This window comes from Gorilla gorilla, chromosome 8 (genome assembly GCF_029281585.2).
Source record: "Gorilla gorilla gorilla isolate KB3781 chromosome 8, NHGRI_mGorGor1-v2.1_pri, whole genome shotgun sequence".
Taxonomy (NCBI): domain Eukaryota; kingdom Metazoa; phylum Chordata; class Mammalia; order Primates; family Hominidae; genus Gorilla; species Gorilla gorilla.
Genome location: NC_073232.2, coordinates 24,124,682 through 24,147,034, shown reverse-complemented (window position 1 = coordinate 24,147,034; position 22,353 = coordinate 24,124,682). Strand labels below are relative to the sequence as shown.

General features: G+C 44.3%; 2 protein-coding genes across 7 annotated transcripts in view; both read left to right on the top strand.

The window, feature by feature from the left end:
- The first annotated feature begins 203 nt into the window (after positions 1-203).
- The window catches only part of NMT2 (N-myristoyltransferase 2), a 63,439-nt gene continuing 41,289 nt past the window's right edge, over positions 204-22,353 (top strand). For 2 of the 6 annotated variants that reach the window (XM_031015456.3, XM_031015457.3), the window contains exon 1: positions 204-454. In XM_031015456.3, coding sequence (XP_030871316.1) covers positions 345-454 — 110 coding nt within the window. In that variant the 5' untranslated portion in view covers positions 204-344. Of the gene's footprint in view, positions 455-8,969; positions 8,989-22,353 lie in introns of those variants that run through there. The other 4 variants (XM_063709907.1, XM_063709908.1, XM_063709906.1 and 1 more) reach the window with 3 other exon arrangements.
- Positions 10,757-16,557, top strand: LOC129525115 (peptidyl-prolyl cis-trans isomerase A-like). Its single transcript, XM_055353779.2, has one exon. It carries the CDS (start codon positions 13,500-13,502, stop codon positions 14,106-14,108), a length of 609 nt encoding a protein of 202 aa, XP_055209754.2. The 5' UTR covers positions 10,757-13,499; the 3' UTR covers positions 14,109-16,557.

Below are 22,353 nucleotides of genomic sequence, written 5' to 3'. Positions count from 1 at the left end.
GGGGTCTCAGAGGCGGGCGGGGTTAGAGAGCTGGATTGAAGCCGGCGGGACGGGGAGAGGCGGGGCTTGATGGGGAGGGACGAAGAGGTGGGCGGGGTTCAAGCCCGTGGGGCAGGGCGGGGCCGGCAGCAGGGCGGGGCCGGCGGGCAGGGCGCGGACGGCGAGGGGCGGGGACGGAGGGCGGGGCGGGGGCGGGGCGCGGGAGGGGCGGGGCGTAGCGCCCGGGCTCCGACTCCAAGCAGTACGGCGGGAGGCACTAGAGGGAGCTGCGGCCGCGCTTGCCGCGCCTGCCTCGCCGCGCCGGCCCGGCCCCGAGCACCGCCTCCCCAACCAGCGTCGCCGCGATGGCGGAGGACAGCGAGTCTGCGGCCAGCCAGCAGAGCCTGGAACTGGACGACCAGGACACGTGCGGGATAGACGGGGACAATGAGGAGGAGACGGAGCACGCCAAAGGGTAGGGGCGGCACGCTGGCGCACCGGCCGCGACAGGGCGGGGACCGCGCGCGCCAGGGTCTCCCGCTCGGGGGTGGCTCCCAGGACTGGGGGTTCTTCGGCCGCTCCGCCCCGCGATGGCTTCTCCGTGGCGCGGAGCCCATGGTGAGGTCCGGGGCGCGCGGCTCCCGGGAGAGTGCAGTGCGCGGGGAGGCGAGGCCCGGGGTGGGCGGGGAGGCTGGGGCCCGGGCGGGGAGACGCTACTGTCACTTGCCGCGCGCCCCCGGCCAGCCTCGCCCATCCCCGCCGGCGGCCTGGCCCAGGAGGCGCATGTTGCCCTCGCCCTCGGGTGGCTCCGGTGGGCGCCGAGGAGAGGCGCTACGCCCTTCCCTTTGTGGCGGCCGCAGCCTGGGGTAGGAGGTCGCCCTCCTCTGCCCCCTGCCATCCTTGTTAAGTCCCTTCAGACTCCCTCTCCGCAGCCGCCACCCGAAAAGAATGGGCAAAGACGTGGGTGGAGCGGCGTGGAGGTGCCCCTGATGGTGTCGGGGCTGCAGGCGGCGAACTGCGCAAAGTTCTGGCGCCGAGGGGGTCCCGGGTCCGGCCCCTGCTGGGGATACTGGGCTTTGCACCGCCTCGCCTGTCCCTAGAGCTCTTCAGAGCAGGGCCAATCCCCTGAACCGGGCTCCCGCTGACCTGGCCGTATCCTGTTTGCAAAGCTGGTATTTGATCTCCAAAACTCGATGCACCACGCATTTTCACACTTGATCGGGTTTCTTAATCCTTTCCCTTTGCCCCCGAACCCTGCAGACTTGATTTGCTCTTCTGTTGGAGAAAAGGATTGCTTCAGGTGAAGGCCGGTGTTGATGCTCTCTTTTTAGAGGCAGTGGGTCATTTTAAATAAAAACTGGTGTCCTTTTAAAGTGCTGTTTACATTACCCTTTTACCCTATTGGATTCAAACTATGCACTGGCACAGAGCGGTTCTTGCTACACCCTTAGAAGTGAGATTTTTCGAACCATGGTGAGTGATGGAGAAGTGGGTCAGCTTAAAAAACATGATAGGGAGGCCTGAGTCACAGATGGTTTACTCAGTTCATAGAGAGATTCTTGAAATGATTGATCATTGAAAGTGTAAATCATTTGCATTCTACTTGTCTACTTTAAGATTTATTATAGAAAGGGACTTTTGACTGACCTCCAATTCATTATAAAATATTAACAAGAAATCAAGAAAAAGAAAAGCTGACTATGTGCATCTCCCATTTGCAAGTTGTTTTTATCTTTGCCGTGAATACTTCAGTGGCGGCTGCAAGTATCGAGTATCGAATGTTCGAGTCTAGAATATTTTTTTTAAAAAAGAGGAAAGGAAATTGCATAGGAATCTGAACCTGAGCTCTGTTTATGCAGGGATAGAAACGTGCTTGTGATAGATAGCTAAATACAAATATGTTTTTGAAACGGTCGTTGTATTGCCAGAAATGGGCCCAGGTGCAGATGCAAGCTGGTGGATTAGCTTCAGTACCTGTGTTTTCTTTCTGGAGAGACCCTGGACTTTTATCTTCTCTGCTGTAATTTCTGTTTATTGTTCCTCCTTTGATTGATATTCTAGGTTGGGGGCTTGATTAGGACTTCTTTGCTTACACTGTTGAGAATGTCCCTGGTACAAAGAATTCCTCATCTGTGTGCGCATTGATCTGAGCCTGTCCCCCGACACCTTTCAAGAAGCTAAAGCTCCCAGAGTAGCATCCAGAGGCATCTGTGCTGCCTTCGGAAGTTTTCAGTTTTGTATATCAGCACATTTTATATATTAGAAAGGTTAATCAAAATTTAGAGATGCCCCACGGACTGAAATGTTTTAACCAAGAGCAGATACCATGTTAATAGCTTCTAGTGGGAAAAGATTAACATAATGGATGTATTGTACTCTATTTAAATGTAAGGAGATTAGGAAAACTCCAAATGACTGCTCTCCTTGGATTGCCTGTTTGGATTTGAATTTAGACAATGTGTGCCAAATTTGGGGGAGTAAATGTGTTTTATTTGGCTCATGTACTGATGATATCGCAGTAGAAACCTAGGTTTTCTTTAAGTAGCTCAAGTTTGTAAATGTTAGAATTTGAAAGACTCTTTTTCTATACTCGGCCTCTTCATTCCCATCAGTTTAAATAAATAACAAATAATGAGCCTTTGGATGAATCAGTAAGAACATGTCTCACCTCTTAAAGGCAGTTTGTCAATTTGAAGCCACCAGGCAGCGGCCAGTGCAGAGAGGTAACTTACTGAATAGTACCCTTGTGGCCTGAAAGAATTCATTTACCCCACCACTCAGTATAATGTATTTACTAGTCCTTTTAGACATATTAAGTTGAAACTAAAGCCTCAAATAAAAGGAAAATACCCAGTTAGAGTCTTGTTTTGCACCAAAATGTAAGTATTTAAATATGTAAAACTGCATATGCTTTTCTTTTATTTTCATGGAATTTTCTTCATGGACTAAAAAGGGTATTTCGTTTTATAGATAATGCTAAGAGTCCATGAATGAAATATCAGATGTTTTATGTTTAATTAAAAGCAATGGCATAAGTATTATAAAATACTTGAGTCTCACTGTCTTTATATCTTGTTTTTCATGGAAAATGTACCTTTTTTTTTTTTTTTTTTTTTGAGACAGAATCTTTCTCTGTCACCCAGGCTGGAGTGCGGTGGTGCAATCTCAGCTCGCTGCAACCTCCGCCTCCTGGATTCAAGCAATTCTCCTGTCTCAGCCTCCTGAGTAGCTGGGATTACAGGCGCGTGGCACCACACCCAGCTAATTTTTGTATTTTTAGTAGAGATGGGGTTTCACCATGTTTGCCAGGCTGGTCTCGAACTTCTGACCTTAGGTGATATGCTTGCCTCGGCCTCCCAAAGTGCTGGGATTACAGGTGTAAGCCAGTGTAAAGAGTTAAATGTACTCTTTAACTTTTTGGTCCACCCAAGCGTGGAAGTGGCAAACCACTATAAAACTTTCATGAATTACAAACAACATTGGGGAAGAAGGGATTGTCAGTTTTAATTAGTGAGACTATATTCAGACAAGTATAATTTTATTATTTTCAAACAATGTGTGGCAATTAGAACCAGGCTAATAGAGGATTGCCTAAAGAGATCTTTATATAACTTACTTTAACACATGATTTGCAATTAGAATTAGGGAGTAGGTCTTTATAAAGAGCTTGAAGGAGCCTGGAAAGACTTTCTACATAGATAAAAATTAACCTCAGTCCAGCTTCCTATATGAATTATTAGAAATAGTCCAGATTACTGAAGATTTCTGTTCTGCTATGGGTGGCAGTGGTACAAAAGAGGTGACCTGGAGGATGATTTTTTTTATTTTTTTGAGATGGAGTTTTGCTCTTGTCACCCAGGCTGGAGTGCAATAGTACGATCTTGGTGCACTGCAACCTCCGCCTCCCGGATTCAAGCAATTCTCTTGCCTCAGCCTCCCAAGTAGCTGGGATTACAGGCGTGCATCACCACGCCCAGCTAATTTTGTATTTTTAATAGAGACGGGATTTTACCGTGTTGGTTAGGCTGGTCTCAAACTCCTGACCTGAGGTGATCCCCGCCTCTGCATCCCAAAGTGCTGGGATTACAGGCGTGTGCCACCATACCTGGCTAATTTTGTATTTTTAGTAGAGATGGGGTTTTACCATGTTGGTCAGGCTGGTCTTGAACTCCTGACCTCAGGTGATCCCCCGGCCTCGGCCTCCCAAAGTGCTGGGATTACAGGCCATGGTGCCTGGCCTGGAGGATGAATTTCCTAGGAGCTTTCACCGTTGGATCTGAGGTTAAGATGCTCAAGGATCTTTAATACTTCCCTCATTTTGGTGTGTTTTTGCCTTCTGTTACTTTCTTCTGAAGGGCTTTGGGGACATTGAGGACAGGCCAAATTGTTGAAGAATTATTTAGAACCCACTGCCTTCTCGCTGTCCTTTTGATGTCCGGCTTCTCCAGTTATGACATACATTTGGTATTGGTCATGATCTCTTACTGAGCTAATGTTCTGGTCCATTGTTGGAGACAGAGTCAAATAAAATTCATGTTGAACTTTGGTAACAAAACCAAATCTGTCCCCTTGCTTAACCAACATTGACTTACAGAGCGCATATACTTCCTAGAAAAATAGATGTTTCTCATAGCTTTCCATTAAGAGAGCTTCTCCCTCAATATTCACTGGAAGCAGCTACTAAGAAGATTTATATATGAACCAAAATAAACATAGGTGAGTATGTTTTTGTTGGCAGATACATGACTAAATTAGTCCCTGGGGTAGACATGAAATAGGGTTAAGACCTTTTTTTTTTTTTTTTTTTGAGACCAATTCTCGCTCTGTTCCCCAGGCTGGAGTGCAGTGGCACGATCTCGGCTCACTGCAAGCTCTGCCTCCCAGGTTCACGCCATTCTCTTGCCTCAGCTTCCGGAGTAGCTGGGAGTACAGTAGGCGCCTGCCACCACGCCCGGCTAATTTTTTTGTATTTTTAGTAGAGACGGGGTTTCACCATGTTAGCCAGGATGGTCTCCATCTCCTGACCTTGTGATCCACCCGCCTCGGCCTCCCACAGTGCTGGGATTACAGGCGTGAGTCACCGTGCCCGGCCTAAGACGTTTTTAAGAGTTCTTTTCTTAGAAAGATTGAAGATCTGGTATTGGACAAAGATGAAAACTTTGGAATTCTTTTAACAAAGAACATAATCTGTCTTCTACCATCCCCAATTTAGAGGGAAAAAAAAGGAAGTTCTTCTTTGGGCACTATGTTGTTGTATCTGACTTTATCTGTCTATTGTTGAAATTGAGTTGGGAACTTCCCCTTTGTCAGCTGTGTGGTATCAGTGGGAAAACGCAGAAACATATTATGAGTTGTAATAAGTTTTTCTTATGGAAAATTTAGGGATAACTCAAAGCTGCCCTTTCTGAAATTTGATCTGTTATCAACTGTATAAATCTAAATGGAAAAATAGATTAACGACAGTCTTTGCCTGAGGGACCTCCTCAAATCAAGAACTACTGTTTGAAATGATCAAGTATCTGCTAAGACTTGCATCTGAATGGGTGATGTCACCCTTCGGCCCAGAACAAATTTTTTCCAGGGTTGTCTAAATATAGGACACATACTTTGCCATCTTTGTTTGTTAGTGCAAATGTACGTTATACATCTATACTAGTTAAAATCACTTTATTTTAACAGAACCAAGTTCTACTCCAAGTTCAAGAAATTGATTGTTGTTTCCTTTGAAAACATGTTAATGACTTTTTAAAGATACGCTTATTCAAAAATCAAACAATAGGGCCAGGTGCGGTGGCTCATGCCTGTCATCCCAGTGCTTTGGGAAGCCAAGGTGGAGGATTGCTTGAGGCCAAGAATTCAAGATCAACCTGGGCAACATAGCAAGACCCTATCTCAACGAAATAAAAAATGTGCTAGACATGGTGGTGCATGCATATAGTTCCAGCTACTTGGGAGGCTGAGATGGGAGAATTGCTTCAGCCCAGAGGGCTGTGATCGCACTACTGTACTCCAGCCTGAGCAACAGAATGAGACTCTGTCTAAAAATATACATATATATATCTCTCTCTCATATGTATATATTTATATATATCACATATATAAATATCAAAAAATATCAAATATATAGAGATATATAAATATCAAATACAGATATATAAATATCAAATACATAGAGATATATAAATAAAATATATATATAAATAAAAAATATATATATCAAACAATAAGGTATATAAGGTAGAGTGAAAGCCCCTGGTCATCTTATTTCCCAGAGATGTCACCACTGATAGTTTAAGGAACTCACTTTTTAGTATGTGTGTGTGTTAACATCTCTGGGATCTTACCGTACCTGGGTGCATTTGTTACCACGTATCTTTCACTGACTCTTACTGTTGTGTGCTGGAACTTTCTGGGGTGATAGTAATCCAGTTGGGCAGTCATCAACACATGGAGCACTTGCATGTGACAAGTGTGACTGAGCTGAATGTTTTTATTTTATTTGAATTAATTTAAATTTAAATAGCTCCATGTGACTAGTGGCTATCATACTGGACAGCTCAGATCATATTCAGTCTTTGAATTTTGTTTATAAGCTTTCTTGGTACTCAAAAATTTCGTATTTTATTTCCTGTCTTTGATAGAATATGTCTAGTTTTCGTTCTTTTTTTCTTCTGTGGATTATATGTACACTTTTTTTTTTCTTTTTTTTTGAGACAAGGTCTCACTCTGTCATCTGGGCTGGAGTGCAGTGGCACAGTCTCAGCTCACTACAGCCTTGACCTCCTGGATTCAAGTGATCCTCCCACCTCAGCCTCTCAAGTAGCTAGGACTACAGGCACATGCCACCACACCTGGCTAATTTTTGTATTTTTGTAGAGACAGGGTCTCACTATGTTGTCTAGGCTGGTCTCGAACTCCTGAACTCAAGCAGTTCACCCACCTTGGTCTCCCAAAGTGTTGGGACTACAGGCGTGAGCCACCGTGCCCAGCGATCTGTACATTTTGAACAAGTATGTTTTCGTCTATATTTCTTTATCCATATCAAAAAATTAACCACTATTTAAAATATTCTACCATCTCACAAGAAAAATCGTGTAGGAGATTTTGACTTCTTTTCATTTCCTAGGTTTAATTGAAATAACCTGGAATTGTAATTCTTTTATTTTTGCCCTTGTGTCACTAGAGACTTTTTTCTTAACTATTACATGTTTCACATTCCTGTTAACAAAAACATTTTAGACTTTCCTGACAGCTTTATTGTTTTTATGGGTTTCCATTGTTCTTTATAAAACACATCCTCCCGGCCAGGTGTGGTGGCTCGCACCTGTAATCCCAGCACTTTGGGAGGCCGGGGTGGGCGGATCACCTGAGGTCAGGAGTTCGAGACCAGCCTGGACAACATGGTGAAACCCCATCTCTACTAAAAATACAAAAAAAAATTAGCCAGGTGTGGTGGCGGGCGTATGTAATCTCAGCTACTCGGGAGGCTGAGGCAGGCAGGAGAACCACTTGAACCCAGGAGGTGGAGGTTGCAGTGAGTCGAGATCGCACCATTGCACTCCAGCCTGGGCGACAGAGCAAGACTCTGTCTCAAAAAAATAAAAGTAAAAAATAAAACACATCCTGTCTTTTTCTTCTTTAACAGCATTCTCACATGATTTTTTTTCTTAGAGTGCGTGGATGATATATTTTGAGTTCTTGTGTGTCTGAAAATGCCATTCTTTTCCCCTCCCACATAATGCATAGCCTGGATGTGCATGTGACTCTATGATAACAATCGTTTTCCTTGAAACTCCATAAACGTTGTTTTAATATCTTCCAGCATTTACTGGTACAGATGTTGTTTTCTTTGTTTTTTTTTATTTTTTTATTTTTGAGGCAGAGTCTCGCTCTGTCACCCAGGCCAGGCTGGTGTTGAACTCCTGACCTTGACCTCAGGTGATCCACCTGACTCGGTTCCCCAAAGTGCTGGGACTACAGGTGTGAGCCACTGCGCCTGGCCAGATGCTGTTTTCTCTGCTTCTCTGTCTTTTATAGGTAATCTTATTCTTTTTGTTTGTTTTAACTTGTTTTCAGTCTAGAAGCTTCTGGCATTTTTTCCCTGTTGTTCTATTACCAAAGGGTTTCCATGTCCTTTCACATGCTGGGATCACCTGTCCTTTATTTTTTATTTTTTGCAATGGAGTCTTACTCTGTTGCCCAGGCTGGAGTGCAGTGTCGTCATCTTTGCTCACTGCAACCTCCACCTCCCAGGTTCAAGCGATTCTCCTGCCTCAGCCTCCCAAGTAGCCAGGATTATAGACGCACACTACCATGCCTAGCTAATTTTTGCATTTTTAGTAGAGACGGGGTTTCACCACGTTGGCCAGGCTGGTCTCGAACACCTGACCTCAAGCAATCTCCCCACCTCAGCCTCCCAAAGTGCTGGCATTACAGGTGTGAGCCACCGCACCTGGCACCTTTCCTTTACTATCTAAACAAAATGGCCTGAGCTGATACATGTTCATGGGGGTTTCTTGGGGTCTTAAGTTTTCATGGTCCTCAGGCACACCCATACTGCAGCCAACTTGCCCTATCACCGGGCTCCTTGTGCCTGTGTGTCCTTAGGGTGCTCTTTTTCTTCAACATTTTACCTCGGGTGGAACACGGTTATCTTCAGTTCTGTGTCTCTCACCACCCTCCTCCCAGGAATCACTAAAATCCAGCTATCGTGCACAGCATTTGCTGAAGCGTTTGTGGCTAAAGGGGAGGGAGGGAGGTCTGATTACAGAGTAGCACAGAAAACAACTTTGAATTCAGTGTCAGACATCATTGTTCACCAAGAGGAACTTGTTACTGCCCACGCCTTTCTGTGGGTCATGGCTTCCTCTGCTTCTGAGAGTGTCTCCTGATCTTTCTTCTCCTCTTCTCTAAATTCAAGGTCAGCCCAAATGTCCTTTCTTTCATGAAGCCTTCCGCAGCCACTATGACCAAAGGCGCTGACCCCTGCCGGAGGCCCTGTAGCTCTTAGTAAGTTTATCTTTCCCGTGACATCTTTCCCAGTTGCTCTCACCTTATCTCCCCAGCCCTCTGCTGGGGCAGACCCTCATTCTCCTGCCCCAAGCTGTGGCTCCTAGAGGTGAGTTCCTTGTCCACAATCACAAATGGGAGATGTGGGTCTTTGCGTCTGTTGCTTAATGTGTGTGTAGCATCTACCAACCAGCTAGAGTAAAAGGTTTTATTTTGCTGGGCGCGGTGGCTCACGCCTGTAATCCCAGCACTTTGGGAGGCCGAGGCGGGTGGATCACCTGAGGTCAGTAGTTCGAGAGCAGCCTGGGCTACATGGTGAAACCCCGTCTCTACTGAAAATACAAAAATTAGTCTGGCATGATGGCGGGCACCTGTAATCCCAGCTACTCGGGAGGCTGAGGCAGAATTGCTTGAACCCGGGAGATGGAGATCACTTTATAAGCACATACTGCAGTGAGCTGAGATTGTGCCACTGTACTCCAGTGAGCCTGGGCGACAGTGAGACTCTGTCTCAATAAATAAATAAATAAATAAATAAATAAATAAATAAATAAATAAATATTTTAAAGAGGTTTTATTTAAATATACAATAGGTTATCTGAAAATAAAGTATGGCTGGACTTTATTAGAATTAAACATTAGGAAGTCAAGTACCCAAGGTTCACCTGTCTTTCTAACCTCTCTCCCTTTCTGTCTCACTCTCTGTCAACTAGACTGCCCCAAGCATCTGTTCCTTAGTTCAGATTCTCCAGAAAGGATCTCACTGGTTTCTGGCCAAGAAAGGGATTATCCAGGCATGATCCAGTCCTCTGTGATGGAGAAGGGAAAGGGAGGGGTAGAAGAGAATTGTGTGGTACAACATGGCCACTGAGGGCCACACCTTTGGTGAGACCTGTGGGCAAAGGGAGTTTTCAGGGAAGGACATAGTGAACAATGCTGGCACCTTGCTGGGACTGAATCGTATCTCCCTGCCAGTTCATATGTTGAAGCCTAAATCCCCAACGTGATGGTGTCTGGAGGTGGCACTTTTGGGGGGTAAATAGCTTACAAGGGTGGAGTCCCCATGAATCGGATCAGTGTATGCTTATGAAGAGATAGAGTCCAGTGCTTTGTTGCCCTGCCAAGAATGAGGCCCTCACCAAAAACCTGACCCTGCTGGCACCCTGATCTTGGTGGACTTCCAGCCTCCAGAACTGTAAGAAATAAATGTCTGTTCTTTAAGTAATCAGTCTATCGTATTCTGTAATAGCAGGCTGAACTAAGACACACCTCAAAACATGTTTGCAGAACACAGCGTGTGTCTGCCTGTCTACTCACAGGTAGATTGTGTGCATGGAGACAGCACTTTCAGTCTCCAATCCTTGCAATACCTGGTACCTTGCATGTGTTTGTAACTTACTAAAGATTTGCAGAATGGATTCCAATAGCTCTTAATTGCCATTGACAAATTTATTTCAAATTGTCTTTATTTTATATGCATTAAGAATATGTGAAGGCTTTTCTTTTTCTACTTCTCATTGAGAGGACTTTGGCTGTAGAGTTTTTAGTTTTGGTCTGCTATATAGGGCCCAACATTTTTAAATGGTAACTAATTTTTTGACCTCTTGGCATATGCTTATGTATTTTTCTTTTTTTGAGACAGAGTATTGCTCTGTTACCCAGGCTGGAGTGCAGTGGCGTGATCTTGGCTCACTGCAACCTCCACCTCCTGGGTTCAGGAGATTCTCCTGCCTCAGCCTCCCAAGTAGCTGGGATTACAGGCGCCTGCCACCATGCCCAGCTAATTTTTGTATTTTTAGTAGAAATGGATTTTTGCCATGTTGGCCAGGATGGTCTTGAACTCCTGACCTCAAGTGATCCGCCCTCCTTTAGCCTCCCAAAGTGCTGGGTCTACAAGCGTGAGCCACCATGCCCAGCCTTATATATTTTCCCTGGTTGACTCATTACAATAACAGATGAAGAGATTGAGGCTTATCAGTTTTAATAAATTATCCAGGCCATAACTCAAATTCAAACTTAGCTTTTAAGTCTGTCTGACTGTAAATCTGTTGATTTTCACTAAACTACAGTCTCTTGGACTCTCAATAAGAGTAATTTGATAATGTCTCAAGGTCTTTTTCTTTATAAGTCATAGATTGATTACCAACCTGAACACCTTTGGAGCCAAAATTCACCAGTGTAATGGGTGAATGAATTAATTTTTTAAAAATCATACATTTCTTTGCTTAAAGAATATTGCAAATCAATAATTAGGAACTCTATTGTCTCTAGTTCCTTAAAGGACTCCTTTTATTTTATAGCATCAGTGTACTTAGTAACAAGTTTTTTTCTTTTTTGCTTCTTTCATGGCTTAATCATCTCTTTTCTGACTGCTTTACCTGTAGCCTTGTACATATCAGCACCCCTTTCTCTGGAGCCTCTGCCCCCTGCCCCCAGCATCACCATCATTCAGAGTTCCACGAAGCCAGGTTCCTGTGAGAAGTGACATGGCCCACGGAATCTGGTTTTTCATCTCCTGGGTGAAAGCGCTGCCGGGAGGTACCCACTTCAGCCCTCTTGTACCCCATTGCTGTAGCCTATGCCCAGTCTGCCCTGGATGGTGGCTCTTTGTGGATGCTTTGAGTAAGTTAGTGGCCTGTCATGCTTTCCCAGCCTTAAGAGAAAACCTGGTTGGAGTCGAGGACTGAATTGGGATGTCACCTTTACAGTTTCTGTTTTGTTTAGTGCGCTTCTGTTCCTGGCTTAAACTCACATGACCCGGGGAAATAGGGACTTCTTTATTCCCGTAGCTGTGTTCCCTCAGTGTTCCAGCTCATATAGTACCTTCCCAGAGAAGGTTGGGGATTCACTTAATATGAGAAATTCCAATAGTTTTTTCCTTTAGTGTTTCTTTTTTTGGGAGGGCAGGGGGATAGTTGTTCTTCACTACTTTAGGGGTATTTATTAACATTTTAAGAAAACTGAAGAAAGAACCAGTTAAAGCAGAGTGCTTATTTTGGTTTCCAAATGAAGTTTTTAAAAAGTTCTTTTTGCCAAACCTTTTTTTTGTTGTTGTTGTTGAGACAGAGTCTAGCTCTGTCGCTCAGGCTGGAGTGCAGTGGCGCAATCTCGGCTCACTGCAACCTCCGCCTCCCGGGTTCACGCGATTCTCCTGCCTCAGCCTCCTGAGTAGCTGGGATTACAGGCATGTGCCATCACGTATGGCTAATTTTTGTATTTTTAGTAGAGATGGGGTTTCACCATGTTGGTCAGGCTGGTCTCAAACTCCTGACCTTGTGATCCTCCCGCCTCGGCCTCCCAAAGTGCTTAGATTACAGGCGTGAGCCACCGCGCCTGGCCTGAAACCACATTTTTAATGTAGAACATTCGAATGAATCACTAAGCAAAAACGCCATGCCTTGGTATATTCATATATACATTTTCCTATTTATAAATATTTACAAAAATGCAAATATGGTAGCCTCCGCCCTGTATTAGTCCGTTCTCATGCTGCTATAAGGATGTACGTTAGACCGGGTAATTTTTAAAGAAAGAGGTTTAATTGACTCACAGTTCTGCATGGTTGGAGAGGCCTTAGGAAACTTACACTCATGGCAGAAGGGGAAGCAAACACATCCTTCTTCACAGGGTGGCAGGAGAGAGAAGAATGAGAGTGAGGGGGGTGAAAGCCCTTTATAAAATCATCAGATTTCATGAGAACTCATTCCCTGTCATGAGTACAGCCTGAGGGTAACCGCCCCCATGATTCAGTTACTTCCCTCCAGGTCCCTCCCATAACACATGGGGATTATGGGCACTACAGTTCAATATGAGATTTGGATGGGGACACACCCAAACCACATGACCCCCTTATCTGTGATTTTGCTTTCTGCAGTTTCAGTTACCCTTGGTCAACGTTGGTTCAAAAATATTCAATGGAAAATTCCAGAAACAATTCCTAAGTTTTAAATTTCATGCCCTTCCAAGTAGCATGATGAAATCTGGGGCCATCCCACCCTATCCCGCCCTGGATGCGACTTTTCTCTTTGCCAGCGTCCCCGCCTGCAGGTCACTTAGTAGCCATCTCTGTGATCAAATTCACTGTCTTGGAATCACAGTGCTTGTGGTCAAGTGACCCTTACTTTACTTCCATGGCCCTAAAGCACAAGAGGAGTGGCACTGGCAATTTGGATACACCATAGAGAAGCCATAAAGTGCTTTCTTAAGTGAAAAGGTGAAAGTTCTCAATAAGAAAAGAAGATCATATAGTGTGGTTGTAAGAAGGAATCCTTGGGGCCAGGTGCAGTGGCTTATGTCTATAATCCCACCACTTTGGGAGGCCAAGGTGGGAGGATCACTTGAGCCCAGGAGTTCGAGATCAGTCTGGGTAATATAGCAAGAGCCTGCCTCTACAAAAAAAAAAAAAAAAAAAAATTAGCCAGGCATAGTGGCATACACCTGTACTCCTAGCTACTCAGGAGGCTGAGGCGGGAGGATCACTTGAGTCCGGAAGTTCAAGGCTGCAGTGAGCTATGATTGCATCACTGCACTTCAGCCTGGATGACAGAGTGAGACCCAATCTCTTAAAAAAACACAACAAAAAAGGCTTTGCAGATGCCACCGCCGCCAGGAGCCCTGTACTACCAGCCATGGTCAACCCCACCATGTTCTTCAACATCGCCATCAACAGCGAGCCCTTGGGGCACATCTCCTTCGAACTGTTTGCAGACAAGTTTCCAAAGACAGAAAACTTTCGTGCTCTGAGCACTGGAGAGAAAGGATTTGGTTATAAGGGTTCCTGCTTTCACAGAATTATTCTAGGGCTTTTGTGTCAGGGTGGTGACTTTACATGCCATAATGGCACTGGTGGCAAGTCTGTCTACAAGGAGAAATTTGATGATGAGAACTTCATTCTGAAGCATACAGGTCCTGGCATCTTGTCCATGGCAAATGCTGGACCCAACACAAACGATTACCAGTTTTTCATCTGCACTGCCAAGACCGAGTGGTTGGATGGCAAGCATGTGGTCTCTGGCAGGGTGAAAGAAGGCATCAAGATTGTGGAGGCCATGAAGCGCTTTGGGTCCAAGAATGGCAAGAGCAGCAAGAAGATCACCATTGCTGACTGTGGACAACTCTAATAAGTTTGACTTGTGTTTTATCTTAACCACCAGACCATTCCTTCTCTAGCTCAGAAGAGCACCCTCCACCCCATTTGCTCGCAGTATCCTAGAATCTTTGTGCTCTCACTGCAGTTCCCTTTGGGTTCCATGTTTTCCTTGTCCCTTTCCATGCCTAGCTGGATTGCAGAGTTAAGTTTATGACTATGAAATAAAAACTAACAAAAAATAATAATAATCTGCCCATAAAATTGTGAAAAAGGAAAAATACCTTTGTGCATAGGCTATGAAGTTTAGGAGTGGGTACTAGCCATGGTTTTAGGCATCTCCTGGGAGACTTGGAACGCCTTCTTGAGGATAAGGGGCACCTACTGTATACTGTTTGTATTCATCTGTTGTCATTTGAAAGGAACTGAATGTCTTTCCAGGTCACCGCACAGCCTGCACCTGAGTCAGGTCAATTGGCTGGCCATCCCGTCATGTGGTTCTACACAGGGTACCATTATTTATTTAGTCCCTTATTGCTGGACCCTCATGGCCAAGGCTGCCAGTGGGCCCCTTCTTCCACAGTGACAGTTTGTTCTGGGCACCTGGAGGGCCCCACTCATCCCTCCTGCTGGCTGGGATATGTGTACCAGTGGTAGGAAGTCATCCCACAGCACCTGCACCAAGCCAGCATCTTGGGGGCAGGGGAGACAGGACAGAGGGAGCCAGCCCTGCTGTCATTTTAGGGCACAAATTCCCCACTGAGGGATGCAGAGACCTTTTCATGAAAGATAAACGTGCTTGTGTTGTGAGCGGCTGTTATTTTGGGACTGGAGCCCACGCAGCTCAACCTGTATACTAACTAATAAAACATCTGTGTGTAGGCCAGGTGCAGTGGTTCACTCCTGTAATCCCAGCACTTTGGGAGGCTGAGGTGGGTGGATCACGAGATCAGGAGATCGAGACCATCCTGGCTAACACAGTGAAACCCTGTCTCTACTAAAAATACAAAAAAAAATTAGCTGGGCGTGGTGGCGGGCACCTGTAGTCCCAGCTACTCAGGAGGCTGAGGCAGGAGAATGGTGTGAACCTGGGAGGCGGAGCTTGCAGTGAGCCGAGATTGGCCACTGCACTCCAGCCTGGACGACAGAACGAGACTCTGTCTCAAAAAATAAAAAATAAAAATAAAATAAAACAAAACATCTGTGTGTAGCTTTGGCCTTAGAGACATTTTCGTGTTTTCATTATGTTACTTTTTGAATAAGTAGTATGACCTATTCAGAGGTCAGCTGTGTGGTAGAAAATTCAAAAGCCATCAAGGGGAGGCAAGGAAGTTAAGTCTCATTCTCCCTGCACTGAACTTCTCCCCCATAGGCAGCTTCTGTTGTGGGCTCTTGGTGTGTCCTTCCAGTGGTGGCAAGGATGGGAGCATGTGCACACGTGTGCCTCCGCAGGCCTTCAGCACAATTGGCAGCATGCCTCTTGATTTTTCACTAACAGCAGATCCTGGAGGTCTTTATATATGAAAATACGTAGATCAACCTCCTTTTAGTTTTATTGTATTTTTTTAGAGATGGCGGAGGGGAGGTCTCACTGTGTTACCCAGGCTGGTCTGGAATTCCTGACTTCAAGTGATCCTCTGGAGTTGCTGGGATTACAGGTGTGAGCCACCATGTTCAGCTCCAACCTCCTTTTTAAAAAGGCTGTGTATGGGTCCTTTCCACTCAGAGACTCCTCTCTCTATATATAGAGAGAGCTGTTTCTGTTTCCCTTCTCTTCTATTAAACCTCCATTCCAAAAAAAAAAGGGGGGGCTGCTGTATATTGTAGCATTGAATGGATACACCATTACCTCTTCAATCCATCCCCTATTAGTAGACAGTAAGGTAGTTTTAAGTCTTTTGTGCTAGTACACAGGGCTGAAGTTAATATCCTTGTACATGTATCACCTCTCCAGACTATTTCCTGATGAATATTTGAAAATCTTAATTAAGTTTTAGGAAGGCAGTGTGGTGTATTGAGATGAGTTTTAAACCAGGAACCAAGAAGCTTCCTTCACTAACCCTCCCTTGGACTTTGGAAGTCAGTTAACCTCTCTGGGGATGAGTGTCTTTATTGGTAAATGAAAAAAACTGCTTAAAAGGAGCCATTTGTCTTTAAAACTCATGATTTGACAAGTACATACTTTGTCCTGGGCCTGACCCCATCCTCAGGGATAACAGAAGGCTGGGGAAGGTTCTGAGAGGGAATAGCTCTGAGAAAACCACAGACTTTATGTATCAGGGACTCATCAGACCCCAGGGTTCTTCTTGAGTTGACTTTTTGCTGTCACTTCCTAAGGAAAAGGGGAAAAGATACGTTTTGGCAAAGGAGAGACCCCAGTCCTGCTTGTCCCAGCTTTAAGCCATCCCTTCTAGACACTGCCACTTGCTCCTTGTCTTGTAGACAACTTCTCAGAGCTCTGTGGTATTTCTCTGCTTTTTAAAAATTTATTTGTTTCTTTCCTCTACCATCCCAGAGTGGACCATGACCTCTGGCTCCCTTTTGAATCTGGGAGGTGCATTTCCTTTTGTGTTTGAGGACTCCAGGTTCACCTTTGTGCTTCCTGGTGAAAAGCGCCATTTGTACAGCCTCACCAACTTGTCTTTGACCTTTGACTTTGCTCATAGAAATTGTTTTCTCCGTCTCTCATCTCTGACATTTGCCCTTGGACACATATCACAGGCTCATATCACAGCCTTGGATCAAGCTATCTCATTTCTGTGTTTGAGTATTACAACTTTTGTTTTGTTTTGTTTTTGTTTTTGAGACAGAGTTTTACTCTGTCGCCCAGGCTGGAGTGCAGTGGCACGTTCTTGGCTCACTGCAACCTCTGCCTCCCAGGTTCAAGTAGTTCTCCTGCCTCAGCCTCCTGAGTAGCTGGGATTACAGGCACATGCCACCACACCTGGCTAGTTTTTTATATTTTTGGTAGAGATGGGGTTTCACCACGTTGGCCAGGCTGGTCTTGAACTCCTGACCTTAGGTGATCCACCTGCCTCAGCCTCCCAAAGTGCTGGGATTACCGGCGTGAGCCACCACACCCAGCCAACTTTTTTTTTCTTTTTAAAACTGTCTAGAACTCAGCTCTTCTGAGCCACCAGCTCCCTTGAGGCTCATAAGCCACGGATCTGTCCCTGTTTGTCTGTCAAATGGCTGAACAATTTGAATTTCATCTTCAGTTGTACATAATGATCTTAAAGATATGTAAATAACAAATTTTTAAAGCATTTAAAATATTTCTTCCAGTATTCCGACCTTGTACTGTCTACAAAGCCAGGTCTTACTTCACAAACTAAACTTCATGCGAGACGCGTTTCTGGCCAATGAGTGTTATATGAAAGTTTATTATAGTTTAACATTATCTCTTATCAGAATTGGGCTTTTGTGTGATGTAGACACCAAAATTGTTTGATAATTATGAAAGGAGGAGGCTGGCCAGGCACTGTGGCTCACACCTACAATCCTAGCACTTTGGGGGGCCGAGGCGGGCAGATCACCTGAGGTCGGGAGTTCAAGACCAGCCTGACCAACATGGAGAAACCCCATCTCTACTAAAAATACAAAATTAGCCAGCATGGTGGCACATGCCTGTAATCCCTGCTACTTGGGAGGCTGAGGCAGGAGAATTGCCTGAACCCAGGAGGCAGAGATTGCAGTGAGCCGAGATTGCACCATTGCACTCTAGCCTGGCAGCAAGAGTGAAACTCCGTCTCAAAAAAAAAAAAAAAAAAAAAAGGAGGAAGCTAATGAGATAGAATATACATTCCCACATTTCAAATATGGTACAGGCTTAGGAGAACCAAAAACTTGGAGCAACCCAATATGTAAGAAGAGGGACTAGTTAGTAAACTAGACCAGAAGCTTGCGAAGAGGGACTAGTTAACAAACTGGACTAGAAGCTAGCAAAGGGGATCATCAAGATTCCTCTCTTCCAGCCACGCTTGTATTAATTCCCGGGTGTATTGTTCAGCCATTGTCTAGAGCTAGGCATCCTCTGCTGCTAACAGCCGTGTAAATGTTTAAATTATTGGCTAGTCTCACAGTCACCTTTGTCCAAAGCTGTAGCCTCAATAGCTGTAGCCACCTGCCTGCTTGATGGATCTTTCATGATGATCTTTGTCCCTCACTGGCCATACACTTTTGGGACGGCTCTGAGCTCTGAGCCTTCTAGTGCTTGTCCATGACTTACTGCTTTGCACAGGGACGGTGTTGCTTTGTAGATACTTCCTACACCAATCCCAAGCGGAGAAGGGGCACACTAAGTATGGGTTGAAGCTACCAGACCCATGATGGAGCTGAAATCCTACTTTAGATGAGGTTGTAGTGCAGCCAGATGATGACAGCTGGAAGGTTGTCTTCCTGCTCTGGACTCTGCATTACACTTGGGAAAAAAAGAGTGAAGAAACTCATACTGGAATTACACAAATGAACCACTGACAAAAACAAACTCATTTGTGTGACTTCTTCAAACCCTGAACTGCAGGTGAAATCCATTACTGAATTTGATGGTCACATGATCAACTTAGGTAAGATGGGTGCCCCTGATCCAGGATGAGGACCAACTTTGGCCAGTACACCCTGATAACCTGAGTTAACCTTAGCTAACTTCCCCAACTGTGGGTGTGAATTCTCTTCCAGCAGCAGGTAGTGTGATGAACCTTGGGGTTACCTTTGTTTTTTTATCAACTGTACCAAAACCTCATATTTTTTTCCTAGTAGTGTTATTCCTTCTAGTGAAGTGTTTTGGTGTTCCAACCAGAACACCAGGGCATGTACACACACGTAGCACAAAGATCTATTACAATTCCATAAAATAGGTGAATAAAAAATGTCCAAAGATCACAATTAGGCAGTTTACAAAAGACCTAAAAATTGCTGATAATTATCTGAAAAGATGGTCAACCCAAGGAAGTACGTAAATGAGAGACAACATAGGGTAGTAATTATGTGGATTTTGGAGCTAGGCTATCTGGATTCAAGTCCTGATTCTGCCATTATTAGCCATGTGACCTTCAGCAAATTACTTAAGCTCTCTCTATTTCTGTTTCCTCATCTATAAAACGGGAATAATAATAATAATAATAGCACTTACCTCCGAGTGTGACAGTTTACAAAGTTGATATCTGTAGGGTGCTTGGTACAGTGCCTGACACATAGTAAGTGTTGCAAAGTGTTGCCTGCTGTGATGATGATTACTATGGTGATGGTGATGATGGTGGTGATGATGATGGTGAAGATGGTGGTGATGGTGGCGATGATGGTGATGATGGTGGTGATTATGATGGTGGTGATGATGGTGGTGATGATGATGGTGATGATGGTGGTGATGGTGGTGATGATGGTGATTATGGTGGTGATGTTGATGCTGATGGTGGTGATGATGATGGTGATGGTGGTGATGATGATGGTGATGATGGTGGTGATGATGATGGTGGTGATGATGATGGTGATGATGATGGTGATAATGATGGTGGTGATGATGATGGTGATGATGATGGTGATGATGGTGGTGATGATGGTGGTGATAATGATGGTGGTGATGATGGTGGTGATGATGATGGTGATGGTGGTGATGATGGTGGTGATGATGATGATGGTGGTGATGATGGTGGTGATGATGATGGTGATGATGGTGGTGATGGTGGTGATGGCAGTGGTGGTGGTGATTATGGTGATGGTGACGATGATGGGGTAGTGATGGTGGTGATGATGATGTGATGGTGATGATGGCGATGATGGTGATGGTGATGATGGCAGTGATGGTGATGGCGATGGTAGTGGCGATGGTGGTGATGATAGTGATGATAGTGGTGATGGTGGTGGTGATGATGTGATGGTGGTGATGATGGTGATGGTGATGGTAATGATGGTGGCAGTGATGGTGGTGATGGCGATGGTAGTGGCAATGGTGGTGATGATGGTGATGATGATAATGGTGATGATGGTGGTGATGATGATGTGATGGTGGTGATGATGGTGATGGTGATGATGGTGGCAGTGATGGTGGTGATGATGTGATGGTGGTGATGATGGTGATGGTGAAGATGGTGGCAGTGATGGTGGTGATGGCAATGGTAGTGGCGATGGTGATGGTGATGATGACAATGGCAATGATGGTAGTAATGATATGATGGTGATGATGGTGGTGATGATGGTGGCAGTGATGGTGGTGATGGCAGTGGTAGTGGCGATGGTGATGGTGATGATGACAATGGCAATGATGGTAGTAATGATATGATGGTGATGATGGTGGTGATGATGGTGGCAGTGATGGTGGTGATGGCGGCAGTGATGGTGGTGATGGCAATGGTAGTGGTGATGGTGGTGATGATGATAATGGTGATGATGTTAGTAATGATATGGTGATGGTGATGATGGTGGTGGTGGTGGCACTGGTGGTGGTGGCAGCAGCAATGCCAGACTGCTTTACAAAGTGGTTGTTTCAGTTTACATTTTACCAACAGCATGTGAGTGTTCCCTTTCCTCACGTTCTTCTGATATTCTTAGATTTTAAAATGTTTGCCAAATCAATGGGTGAAATTGAGCATGTTTTCTTAAGCTTATTGGTTGTTAAGGCTGCCTCTTTTGTGAAGTGCTTATTCATATTGTCAGCCCATTCTTCTGTCAGTCTTCCTTTTCTTAATGATTTTTTAATTGATTTCTCATTCATCTAGCAAATATTGAGGATCTTTTATATGTCAGACACTATTTTCGGTGCTAGGAATACAATGGAAAACACTGTTTTATGGATCTTATGTTCTAGTTAGAGAGAGACAATACAGTTCCAGCTAGCAATAAATTATATTTAAAAACTAAAGCAGTACAATCATAATAATAGCTGGCTTGTACCGTATGATTTCTGTGTGCCAGCTACTATACTAAATTCTTAGATGTATGAATTCATTTTATCCTCACATTTTTTCTAATACTATTTATTTATTTGAGACAGGGTCTCACTCTGTTGCCCAGGCTGACTGTAGTGGCACGATCACGGCTCACTGTAGCCTCAAACTCCTGGGCTCAAGTGATCCTCCCACCTCAGCTTCCTGAGTAGCTGGGACCAGAGGCACACACACACCAACTTGCCCAGCTAATTTTTTATTTTTTGTAAAGACTAGGTCTTGCTATGTTGCTCAGGCTGGTCTCGAACTCCTGGACTCAAGCAGCCTTCCTGCCTTGTCCTCCCTCCCAAAGTGCTGGGATTACAGACATGAGCCACCACACCTGGCCTAATACTGTTTTTTGAAAACATCATCCTTTTACAGCTACAGAAACTGGAGCACAGAGAGGTTAAGTAATAAACTCAAAGTCACACAGCTGAGAACTTGTGGAGTCAGGATTCAAAGCCAGGTAGTCAAACTCTACTTAATGCCTGCAGTCCTGGCCAGAATATAATGTTGTCTTTCTCTGCCATCCTAGAGATAAAATGTGAAAGAGAAAAGTCCTTTGTATGTATTCTGGCTGGTAATACTTTCTCATTTGTGTTATAAATGTCTAACCTTATTCTGTAATGTAAAAATTTTTTTATAATCACTTTACCATGAAATGTTTAACTTTGGTGTACTCAAAAGTTATTATCTCTTATGGTTTGTACTTTTGAGTCCTCGTTTGAGTAATTATTTCCTTCACTGACATTATGAAGTTATCGTTTAATTCTTTCACTTACTCATTTGACAGATGTTTACTTGAGCGTCTACTAAATGCCAGACACTGTTCTAGGCACTAGAAACATGTGGAGCAAATGGACATCACCGCCTTCACTTTTAAGGTTTTGTTTTCCAAGTTTAGGTCTTTCACCCATTTTGAATTTGTTTTTTTTTTTTCATGTTGTGGGATGCAGCAAACTAATTTTATATTTCTGCATATAGGAATTCAGTTTTTCTCATGCTATGTATTAAAAATTTTTTTTTCACTACTGATTTATGATGTGATCTTTATTATATATCAAGTTTCTTTACTATCATGGGTTGTTAGTGATATGTCTGTTGCATTTCATGGACCTGTTTATCTGTTCTTCAGTTCCGTTGTAGTTTAATAATGTTTTCCTTACAGAGGTATTGTGATTATTATACACTAGTTAAAAAATGCATGAAAATACGAACGAGAAGATTACAATCAGCTATATTCCCACCATTTTCCATGCAGGAACTTGGAAATTCAGGGGGGAAATATTTGTAAAATAATTAGTCTCAAACCACTAATGTTTCTTCTTTTTCACAGTAGAGAGGAGCTAAGTTATC

Excerpts from the sequence above, each read along its gene's own strand:
- LOC129525115 (XM_055353779.2), top strand. The coding sequence starts at position 13,500 with ATGATTGCATCACTGCACTTCAGCCTGGATGACAGAGTGAGACCCAAT.